Source organism: Rhinatrema bivittatum, chromosome 1 (assembly GCF_901001135.1).
Source record: "Rhinatrema bivittatum chromosome 1, aRhiBiv1.1, whole genome shotgun sequence".
NCBI classification, from domain to species: domain Eukaryota; kingdom Metazoa; phylum Chordata; class Amphibia; order Gymnophiona; family Rhinatrematidae; genus Rhinatrema; species Rhinatrema bivittatum.
In genome coordinates, this window is record NC_042615.1 from 541,737,303 (window position 1) to 541,749,457 (window position 12,155).

Sequence of the window (12,155 nt, forward strand, 5' to 3'; positions counted from 1 at the left end):
AGGGCACGGCCACGCCCCCGGAATGCCCCCGGGCCTGCGCCACGCCCCCGGGCCCGCCCCCCAAACGCCGCGTCACGCCCCCGAAACGCTGCGTCATTTGGCGACGCCCCCGACACGCCCCTTTTAAAAAGCCCCGGGAGTTGCGCGCGTCCCGGGGCTCTGCGCGCGCCGGAGGCCTATGCAAAATAGGCGTGCCGGCGCACGAGGGCCCTGCTCGCGTACATCCGGCCGGATTTACGCGGGCAGGGCATTTAAAATCCGCCCGTCTGAGTATAGTAAGCCACAGCTCTTTTACAGTGCAAGGTGTGAAGGGTTTTTTTCTGTTTCCAAAGCATGTGGCTTTAGGAAAAAAATTGGTAAAGTGATTGTTTGGTTCAGATGAAACGCTGAGACCACTTTAGGGAGAAAAGCCAGGTTGGTTTGAAGGGAACTATATCATGAGAGAATTGCAAGTTTGGAGAGTAGAGAACTAAAGCATGTAGCTCGCTAATTCTTTTTGCTGATGTGATGGCCACTAGAAATAAGACTTTCTACATCAGGAATTTCATTGAAACAGAATGTAGAGGTTCAATTGGCAGGTGCATGAATCTTTCTAGCACTATGTTAATGTCCCAGGGAACCGTCGATTTGGTGATCGGGGAATGTAGTCTTATAGCTCCCCTCATGAATTGAGATACCAATGGATGAGTAGAAATGGATTTTCCATGCAAGGAAAGGTGATATGCTGCAGTAGTGCTCAGGCGCAAGACCAGAAGAGTACAAGAGATGGAGATATTGAAGAATTTGTTGCAGAGAGCTATGAAGCAGTTCTTTGCTAAAGTAGAGCATCAATTAGAGTATCTTTTCCATTTTCCCACATAATTCTTTCGTGTTGACGGTTTCCTAGCAGAGATAAGGATATGTTCAATGTCTGATGGTAGAGCTAGATGACTTAAGGCCTTCCTTTCAATCTCCAAGCCATCAGATGCAGAGAAGAATATAGAGGGTGAAGTAGCATGCCCTCCTCTTATGATATAAGGCCTTGTCAATTTCCCAAGTGTATCAGTGCCTGAATTGTCAAGTGTATGAGGTAGGCATACCATGGTTGTCTGGGACATGCTGGTGCAATGAGAATAAGATCTGATTAGTCTGCTATGCACTTCTGGATCACCCAATCCAACATGGGTATCGATGGATATGCGTACAATAGATTCTCTGTCCAAGGAAGTAGAAATGCTTCCTGGGCAATCCTGTGAGTGCTGGGGTAGATGGAGCAAAACCATGGGAGCTTTGCATTGGCTTCCATTGCAAAGAGGTCGATGTAGGGTGTTTCTTATTTTCTGAATAGTCCATCTGCTACTTCTTGATTCAATGACCACTCGTGAGGGTGGAATATCCTGCTGAGCCTGTTGGCCTCTGTCTTCCATATTCTCAGAAGATATGTTGCTTGCAACTGAATGGAGTGGTTTAATATCCATTCCAGTATTAGCACTGCCTCTTTGCAAAGTATCCGTGAACTGGACCTTCCTTCTTTGTTTATATAAAACATGGCTACTTGGTTGTCTGTGTAAACCATCACTGTCTTCCCTGTGAGAATATGAAGGAAGGTGTGGATTGCATTCATTATCGCTCTCAGCTCTAGCAGGTTTATTTGCAAATTCTTTTCTTGTCATGACCAAACTCCCTGAGGTTTTAGGTGTAGAACATGTGCACCCCAGCCATCTCTTGTAATGGTGATTTCGTATTCCATTGGTCAAAAAAGTGCTCCCATCCATAAAACTTGGGGGGAGAGTCCACCAATTTAGATGCAATGTCATACAGCGAGTTATGAGATTTTGGCGAGACATTGGTTGGTTGTGTTGAGACCATTGAGCTTTCAGTCCCTATTGTAGCAGATGCATATGAAGACAGGTGTGTGGTACGACGTATAAAGCAACCACCATATGACCCAACATTGTGAGAATTTGATGAACTGAAGCTGTTGATTGGCTCCTTAATGTGGAAGCCAGTTCACAAAAGGTCTGGAGTTGATCCATTGGAAGGAAGGCTCTGCAGAGCTTGGTGTTTATTAACGCTCCTATGAACTGGAAGACCTGGGTGGGAACCTGTTGTGACTTCTTGAAATTTATTATGAATCCCAATTTGTCCAAGCAGATTTTGTTTTACTGAAGGTATGAAAGAAGCATTTTCGGTTTTGAAGAAACCAGTCATCCTGATAGGGAAAAATCTTGAGGTTCTTTCTGTGAAGACGGCCACAGCTACCACTAGGCATTTTGTGAATGCTCTGGGAGCTGAGGATAGGCCAAATTGATAGTGTGTCCTGTTCACTTGAAAGCAAAGGTACCACTATGAGGCCTGATGCATTGGAATATGGGCATAGGCATCTTTGGGATCCAAAGAGTACATCCAATCGCTGGGTTGCAGAAATGGTAGAATGGTTTTGAGAGACATCATTTTGAATTTCTCTTTCTGGATAAACTTGTTCAGAGCTCGAAGATCTAAAATAGGTTGGAGGCCCCCTCTTTTCTTAGGGATGAGGAAGTATTGGGAGTAAAACCCTTGAGGCAGCGATTTGATGGCATTCTGGTTCAGAAGTGCTTGCACTTCTTTGTGAAGAAGATTCAGATTTTTGTGATATCCTTAAAAGTGAGTTAGAGAGGGTAGGTTGGGGGTTATGCGGACCCCCAGAAATTGAGGGCTATTCGAGAATGGCCCCAACCATCTGGCTTAAAACCACTTCAGCGATTCTTGGGTTACGCTAATTATTACCGTTCATTCATTTCCAATTATGCTTCCATTGTCGTACCCCTAACAGCCTTAACCCGGAAAGGCGCTGTCTCCAAGCACTGGCCCCCAGAGCTATAGCCGCCTTCCTCCGTCTTAAAGAGGCATTCCTTCACCAACCGTGCCTTCATCATCCTGACCCTCAACGTCCGTTCATTATTGAGGTGGATGCATCCTCCGAAGGTGTAGGAGCTATTCTTAGTCAGAACTCAGCCCATCACACGTTACACCCTTGCTCCTTCCTCTCTCACCAATTCTCCCCTGCAGATGAGAGAGAGAGAGAGGCCCACCTAGTCACTCGAGGTGAGGTTTAGGTATTTGTGTAGGGGTTAGGGGCCACTTTGACATTCAAAGTGAGACGTACGAACAGAACAGTGCTCTCTTGTGAAGATTTGATGACCTTCGGAGTGAGGAAACTCACACAAAGATGAGATTTGTGCAATGTTCTCTCAACCTAGCTTGATGGACTCTCTACCTGGGTAACATCAAGCTAGGTTGATGGACTCTCTACCTGGGTAACATCAAGCTAGGTTGAGAGAACACTACACAAATCTCATCTTTGTGTGACTTTCCTCACTCTGAAGGTCATCAAATCTTCACAAGAGAGCACTGTTCTGTTTGTACCTCTCACTTTGAATGTTAAAGTGGCCCCAACCCCTACACTAATACCTAAACCTCACCTCGAGTGACTAGGTGGGCCTCATATAGAGGTATAAATACTTACCTACTAGGAGGGCATTATGGCTAGGTTCTCTCTCTCTCTCTCTCTCTCATATAGCTAGGCTGGCTCTCCAGCAGCTTACAAATTGTCCCCCCCAGTGATTGTATGTAGGAAATACAATTCTGGCACTTATCACAAAGTGCAAAAAAGTTATCACAGTTTGCACCAATACCTATGCAAAGCGCAAAGATAGTACACTTTGTGATAAACTGCCTATTACCATAAAACACACCCCTTTTCATATCACATTTTGATAAATCCAAGCCTAAGTTTGTACCTGAGGCAATGGAGGGTAAAGTGACTTGCCCAAGGTCACAAGGAGCAACAGTGGGACCCAAACCCTGGTCTCCTGGTTCATAGTCCACTGCTCTACTAGGCTAGGCTACTCCTCCACTCCACATACCCTCCCGTTGAAATTGGAATGTATATCAGCTAAAAGCAAATAATCGTGACTTTTTTTTTAATAGAACACTACAATTATTTTAATAGTGTTGTTATCCAGATAAGTTATTATAAAAAAAAACTTTAAAAGCTTCCACTTACTATGTGCAGACTTCTCCTAGATATCTTTAGCAGACAGGAAACATCATTGATTATATTGTCCACAATATACTGGCTACCAAACAACTGTACATTAGTGTAATAAATGTCTCTGTCAAGATAAACATTTCAACACAATTGTTAGCACAATCTTTTTGTTTTTGAGGGGAAATGCTATAAGATAAAATGTTTGGGAACAATTTTTAAAATTTACACAATCCTGCAAATAAATTTACAAAGTGAAACTTCCCGCTGACTTTCACTTTGAAAATTCAGGTATGGCTAGTGCTGCAAGTACTTCAGTACTTGCAGATTTTGCACCTGCTTTAGAGTCTACACCATAAAGTATACTTGGGGATTCCAAAATAAAACCTCTGCCTGTCCATTGCTGGCTCCACTCCTTTGCTACACAGGTAAAATAACATCATGGGTACTTTTAACCACAGACAGAGAGGGAGATTTTTAGCTTCTCAATTTTACCTGGGTAAAATATTTTGAAACTTGCCCTCTACATTTCAATACCCTGTAAAATAAAAATACTTAAGTTTTGATCTCAAGGACAGATTTGATCAGTTGCCACCCCTAGGCACCGATTTAGTGCCAGCGCTATGCTGCCCTCCTCCCCAACAGAAAACCTCCAAGATATGTTTGGCACCTCTAGACTTCAGCAGTGAGCATAACTAAGCCTGTGCTCACAGGTCCCAACCCTTGTAGAAAGCCCAAATAGGACAGGACTTATGCGCTCAGGATTAGCCCTCACATTCACTGCATTTGAGGATTGTTGATGGAACCACCGTCTGGGGAGAGGGGACAGTGGTAGCAGAGCAAGTGAGATAGCATCCAAAGTGCACGTGTGGAGAGGTGGGGGGAGACAAGAAAAATTGCCAACCTTCCCCCCCCCAAATAATATTGCCATCCTATTTACAGGCTTAATAAGCCGATGCATAAAATCCAGTCCAGCTTAAGACCAGGATAGGAAAGATAATGAGCCAATTAAAAGGGAAAATAGACATTAACATTGTTACCAAAGTGTCCCTTATTATATGCATATATTCTAAATGAATGAGGTTACAGTGAATGTATGTTCCCTGACGCTACGCAATGGGAGGTGTCTTCAAAAAAAGGTAGTGTTTCACATAACTCATAAGCCTACTTTGGCTCAGATTCTTTCCCCATATCTCTTGTCCTGAGAGGGTGGGGATCCTAGACTATATGAATTTGAGAGATTTTCTTGGTATCCAAGGAGGATCTAGAGAGGGAATAGACAGAAGGAGATCTTGTGGTAGTCGGGAATTAGTACCACACTCCTTGTCTGCTGAAATTTCCTCATTGTCTGAATTCTATGTGGAGTTCTTACAGAAGTAAGACTGCTGATACTGAAATACTGCTAAGTAAGAGAAGTCTGCAGGAACTTATCCTTGCCAGTGCAAGAGAGATTTCCGTTGTATTACTGCTAACTACAGGATGTTATGACCTGGAGAGATGTGAACCCTTGGACCGAGGGGGAGTTGGTACTACCTGAGGAGATGGCTCCTCGGGTTCCCCCGTTGGGTGGCGAGGAGGAGTCGAAGTTGGAGCTGGCCAGTTCTTCGCCACTGGAAGCCCGGGGTCCCCCCAGGAGGAGCCTGTAGGGACCCGGGCCACTGGGACTTAGGTGGACCTTTGAGAGGTCGAAGAGGTGTAGAGTCGGTGCAAGGGCCAGCTGGATCTTCACCACTGGAAGCCCGTGGTCCCCCCGGGAGGTGCCTGTAGGGACCCGGGCCGCTGGGACTTAGGTGGGCCCTTGAAGGTGGACGATCCGTCAAAGTAGTCCGAGGTCGAGTACCAGAGAGTCGTCACTTACCAGTCCGAAGTCACACACCAAAGAATCACCGCTAGCCAGTCCAAAGTCACACGCCGAAGAATCACCGCTTGCCAGTCTGAAGTCACACACCAAAGAATCATTCAAGTAGAAGCAGGAACCAGGGACCCAAGGCTCCAGGAGACTCACCGAAGCGAGCAGACTCATTGCCAAGTCAAGGAGTGACTGGAGGAAGTCTCCTTATATACTTCCCTGCGCCTAGCCCATTAGGAGCAGGTGAAGGCAATTTAGGGAACGAGGCCCCATTAAATCTTCTGAGGAGGCGTGGCCTCGTGCCTAAGAGCAGGGCAGCCATATTGTTCCCAGGGACGTCTGCAGAGCGACCTGACGTCGCGAGGGGAGGCCTGGGGTGCCTCCCTTGCTGGCAATCTCCGCAGGGACCCGTGCCGAGGAGCGGGGACTCCAATGGGCTTCCCTGACGCAGCCGCGGTGGCCCTGACACCGCAAATCTAGGTAGGGGCTTCGGTTGCGGCCGCCCGCGGCCGGAAAGCACAACAATACTCCCCCTTTAGGGCGCCTCCCAGAAGGCTTGGGTTTGGACGGATGGTCAAGATGGAACTGGGCAAGTAGGTTCTGGTCCAAAATATTGGCAAGGGGTTCCCATGTATTTTCTTCGGGACCAAACCCCTCCCAGGCTAGCAAATATTCCCATCTCTTCCTATGTTTCCAAATGTCCAACACCTCTCGGACTTGGTAGGTGGTGTCAACTTCTGAAGTGCCGAGTTGGGGTGTCGGAGATGTGCTAGAAGGCCAGGACAGCACCAAGGGCTTCAAAAGGGAGGCATGGAAGGTGTTATGGATTTTGAGCGATGGAGGTAGCTGAAGCTGATAGGACACCACCCCAATATGATGGAGGATGGGAAATGGACCAATGAACCGAGGGGCAAGTCGCGCCAAAGGTAATTTTAGCCAGATAAATCGTGTACTCAGCCATACCTTCTGACCGGGTCACAGAGGAGGACAAGGTCTTCGTCGGCAGTCAGAATATTTCTTCGCCATTTGATTGGCCTTGCGCAGGGTGTGTCGGGTGGAGATCCAGAGTTGATGTAGTTCATCCACGGAGAGTTGGGCCACCGGAGACGTCACAGTAATGGGAACAGGCAGTGGTGGTCGAGGTTGCTTCCCATAGATCAACTGGAATGGGGTTGAACCAGTGGCAGTGGAAGGATGCAAGATGAGAGCAAATTCAGCCCACGGGAGCAGGTTTGCCCAGTCGACTTGTTTATTATTAACATAGATGCGAAGGAACTGCTTGAGCGTTTGATTAGTTCTCTCCACCAGACCGTTGGTTTGCAGGTGGTATGCAGATGTATAATCCAAGGTGACATCGAATTTCTGCAGAGTGCCCTCCAGAACCTCGCAGTAAATTGGGGTCCTCGGTCAGACAGGATGCTTTTGGGTAATCCATGAAGTTTGAAAATATGCTGGACGAATAACTGGGCTAGCTGGGGTGCAGAAGGCAACCCTAGGAGTGGTACAAAATGTGCCATTTTGCTGAATCGGTCGACAACTATCCAGATGACGGTGTTGCCACAGGACAAGGGTAGGTCGACCACGAAATCCGTCGAGATGTGAGTCCAGGGTTTGGTAGGCACCGGCAAGGGCTGGAGCAAGCCTGGTGATGACCCTGGAACTCTCTTGTGACGGGCACACATGTGACATGATTCCACTTATAATCGAACATCCTTATTGACCTTGGGCCACCAATAGTATTGGCGAAGGGTGTGCAAGGTCCGATGTTGTCCTGGATGACCCGAACAGCGGGAGTCATGGGCCCACGCTAGAACCTGCTTCCGCAGAGGAGGTGGCATGAAGGTCTTTCCAGGAGGAATTGTTGTAGTAGCAGATAGTAGTACTCGCGATGGTTCGATTATGAATTGGGAGGAGTCAGGAGTATCCATGGTCTCGAAGACTTGAGACAGTGTGTCGGCCTTAAGGTTCTTGGTGGCCGGCTGATAGCGCAGGACGAAATTGAATCTATTAAAGAATAGTGCCCATCGAGCCTGTCGGGGATTGAGGCGTTGTGCCCGATGCAGATATTCTAGATTTTTATGGTCCGTATAGACAGTGATCTGATGTTGGGCTCCCTCCAACCAAGGGTGCCATTCCTTGAAGGCCATTTTGATGGCCAGGAGCTCCTTATCACCAATGGCGTAATTTCGTTCTGCGGGGGAGAATTGGCGAGAGAGGAAGGAGCAAGGGTATAACGTGTGATGGGCTGAGTTCTAACTAAGAACGGCTCCTACACCTTCAGAGGATGCATCCACCTCAATAATGAACAGATGTTGAGGGTCAGGATGATGAAGGCACGGTTAGCGAAGGAACGCCTCTTTTAGACGGAGGAAGGCGGCTACAGCTCCGGGGGGCCAGTGCTTGGAGTCAGCGCCTTTCCGGGTTAAGGCTGTTAGGGGTGCGACAATGGAAGCGTAGTTGAAAATGAATGAACGGTAATAATTAGTGAAACCCAAGAATCGCTGAAGTGATTTTAAGCCAGATGGTTGGGGCCATTCTCGAATAGCCCTCAATTTCTGGGGGTCCATGCTAAATCCCTTGCTGGAGACGATGTATCCCAAGAATGGGAGCGCTTCCCGCTCGAAGAAGCACTTCTCAAGCTTGGTGTAGAGTTGGTTTTCTCTTAATCGCTGTAGTACCTGGGTGACGTGTTGACGATGAGCAGAGAGGGATTTGGAGAATATTAAGATATTGTCGAGGTACACGACCACACAGTGGTATAGCAAGTCTCGGAAGATCTCGTTCATGGTATTTTGAAACATTACTAGGTACTAGTAGTGGCCGTCTCTGGTATTGAAGGCCGTCTTCCATTCGTCCCCCTCCTTGATACGGATTAGGTTGTAGGCTCCCCTGAGGTCCAATTTGGTAAAGCTCCTAGCACCTTGAAGGTGGTCAAATAGCTCGGAGATTAGGGGAAGTGTATACCGGTCCTTAATCGTTATGGCATTCAAGCCCCGGTAGTCAAGGCAAGGATGGAGGGTTCCGTCCTTCTTCGCTACGAAGAAGAAGCCAGCCCCCGCTGGGGACGTTGATTTGCGGATGAATCCCCTATCCAGATTTTCACTGATGTAGCGAGACATGGCTTGAGTCTCCGAGGGTGAGAGGGCATAGGTGCGTCCCCGAGGGGGTTCTGCACCGGGAAGAAGTTTAATGGCACAGTCAAAGGGCCGATGAGGCGGGAGCGTCTGTGCCCTTCGCTTGGGAAAGACATCCGTGTAAGTTGTGTAGGGTGTCAGCAGGTCTTGGAGAGTTGCGATGGAGGTCGAGCACTGCACTGGAACTACCGGTCAGAGACAATTGCCTTGACAAGTCGGCCCCCATTGGACCAGTTGTAAGGTTTTTCCAGTCAAAATGGGGACAATGCTTTTGAAGCCAGGGGAGCCCCAGGACGATGGGGTGTATAGAACGTTCCAGAATGTGAAAGGAAATCCATTCGACGTGAAGAAGCTTCCGTGAGGTGTGTCACCCGCCCCGGGAGGGGCTCACCCTAGATGGACGAAAGCACCAATGGAGCCTGGGCACAAAGGTGTGGAATTTTTAAATGGTCCACTAAACTCCTCATGATAAAGTTTCCCCCCGCTCCCGAGTCTACCAGGGCTAGAGTACAGAATTTGCAGTCCCCTGATGTTAGTGCGACTGGTAGAGTTAGTGGAGGTGCAGGTGATGTTAGGCCCAGGAAGAGTCCTCCTTCAGATCCTAGGCCCAGGAGTTTCCCGGCCACACCGGGCATGCGGCTAGTCGGTGACCCGCAGCGCCGCAGTAGAGGCAGAGTCCGTCTCTTATTCATCTTCGACGTTCCTGAGTGGAGAGCTTCCCTCGGCCCAGCTGCATGGGTTCTTCGGCCATTGCTCGGGAGGCTCCCTGTTAACCTTTGGGGGAAGATGAGTGTCGAGGGCATCTAAAGTAGTTTGAAGATTTCTTGGCCATCTGGACCTCCTGGGAATGTTCTTGATGGCATCTATCAATGCGCCCCGCCAGGGGCCTAGGTAGCTCTCGACCCGCGAGTTCATCTTTCATCCTTGGACTGAGTCCCTGGAGGAAGATAGTTCTCAAGCAATCTGGGTCCCAACCGAGCTCTGAAGACAGGGTCCGGAATTCAATGGCATACTCAGCAAGTGTGCTCGAGCCCTGGCGCAGTTGGAGGAGTTTGGGCCTGGTAGATACCTCCCAAGTGGGATCACCGAAACTCATTCGGAAAAGCTCCCAGAACTCTCTCAAATTATACAGCACGAGGTCTTCCCATTCCCACAGGGGGGAAACCCATTCTAGGGCCTTCCCTTCGAGGAGAGAGAGAATGAAGGTTGTCTTAGTAGCGTCGTCGGGAAAGAGGGTCGGCTGCAGACGAAAGTGCATATTGCTCTGGTTGATGAAACCCCTACAAGACCGGGGTTCTCCAGAAAAGTGTGGTGGTATAGGCAGGCGAATCACCGAACGGGCCCTGGGAGCCATAGACGGAGATGGCAAGGTAGGGCTCATGCGCCCTAAAGCCTCGAAGTGTTGGTTCAGGTTCTCCACTGCAGAGACAAGGGCATCCAGGGTTTTTTGCTGGTCCATCATCCGTTGGGCCATCCCGGGAATGGTATGGCAGGCAGAAGCCTCTGCCGGGTTCATGGACTTGTCAATCTGTTATGACCTGGAGAGATGTGAACCCTTGGACTGAGGGGGAGTTGGTACTACCTGAGGAGATGGCTCCTCGGGTTCCCCCGTCGGGTGGTGAGGCAGGATTTACGAGCGCAGGGCCCTCGCGCGCCGGCGCATCTATTTTGCATAGGCCGCCGGTGCGCGCAGAGCCCCGGGACGCGCGTAAGTCCCAGGGCTTCGTAAAAGGGGCGGGGGGAGGGGCGTGTCCGGGGTCAGGGGCGGTTTGGGGCGGGACTGGGGGCGTGGCGCCGGCCCGGGGGCGTGGTCGAGGCTTCCAGACCAGCTCCCGGGTTGGGTGATGGCGCGCCAGCAGCTTGCTGGCGCGCGCAGATTTACGCCTGCTTTTAGCAGGCGTAAATCTGGCAACAAAGGTAGGGGGGGTTTAGATAGGGCCGGGGGGTGGGTTAGGTAGGGGAAGGGAGGGGAAGGTGGGGGAGGGTGAAGGAAAGTTCCCTCCGAGGCCGCTCCGATTTCGGAGTGGCCTCGGAGGGAACAGACAACGCGCACATGGCTCGGCGTGCGCAGGTTGCACAAACGTGCACCCCTTGCGCGCGCCAACCCCGGATTTTATAAGATACGTGCGGCTACGTGCGTATCTTATAAAATCCAGCGTACTTTTGTTCGCACCTGATGCGCGAACAAAAGTACGCCCTCACACAAATTTATAAAATCCGGCCCAGTGTGTTTTTTATTTTCTCCATGGACAAGCAGCATAATACAGCCACACAAACGGATGAAGTCATTCAATGGCACCAAGAATGGAATTTGATTTCTTATTGCTCAGAATATTCCAGAAGTGCTTCTAAGCATGAGCATGTCTTCCTGGGTCAGTGTTGCCATGCACTTAAATTCAGTCTATTTCGTCCACAATCGCAAATGATTGTACAAAGTTCTCTGTCACGCATCATCACATCGGTAATAGAATGACAACACTGGAAGAAAAGTCTGAGAAAAAAGGGATGAACTTTTTCAAATTGTGCCTGGAATGTCACCATAAAATAGCTGCTAAGGATCTTCACGGTTTGCCTTAGATATCTCAGACCAGACTATGACATGGAAAACTGTGGCCCCTGTGGAAAAATGTCTCTGCAGGTCCGAGTGTACAGGGATCTAAAGCTCAAACATGAGCTGTCAAACTCATCAGAAAGAAAATCCTCAAGAAAGCATAAATCTACATCTTCATCAGAAGCCTCATCAAAAAAACCGTGTCATAAAATGATAGTGCCAGTAAAACAACATCTGTGCCAAGACAACATGACACAGAGCAGTCAGTGATGAATCACCATAGTGCGTCATGGCAATACCATGGCACAAATGAACTGGTGCCAAGGCACCATGATGCAGAGACATAAACAGAAGTACGGCTCAGAGCCATTGCTGCCGACATATAGGTATGGTAGAGGGCTGTCAGTGCAGAATTATGGTCCCAATCATTCGGCATCGAAGCATCAAATTGCTAGTAAAAAGTCAGCATCAAGGACCAGAAGAAGTAAGGAGAAAGCAATCAAGGTAGCCATGAAGAAACCACGGAAAGCAGTGTGCCACGGCCATCAGTGCTGGAAGCATAGTTAGAGATTTCAATTAGTAATGGATGTCCGTGCTACTTCAGCCACTATT

The 12,155-nt window shown here is 48.8% G+C and overlaps 1 protein-coding gene across 4 annotated transcripts in view; it reads right to left on the reverse strand.

Moving 5' to 3' along the window:
- SPO11 (SPO11 initiator of meiotic double stranded breaks) overlaps nt 1-12,155 on the reverse strand; it is a 358,551-nt gene that overhangs the window by 162,563 nt on the left and 183,833 nt on the right. For all 4 annotated transcript variants that reach the window (XM_029614938.1, XM_029614929.1, XM_029614946.1 and 1 more), the window contains one exon: nt 4,028-4,136. In XM_029614938.1, coding sequence (XP_029470798.1) covers nt 4,028-4,136 — 109 coding nt within the window. The remainder of the gene's footprint in view (nt 1-4,027; nt 4,137-12,155) is intronic.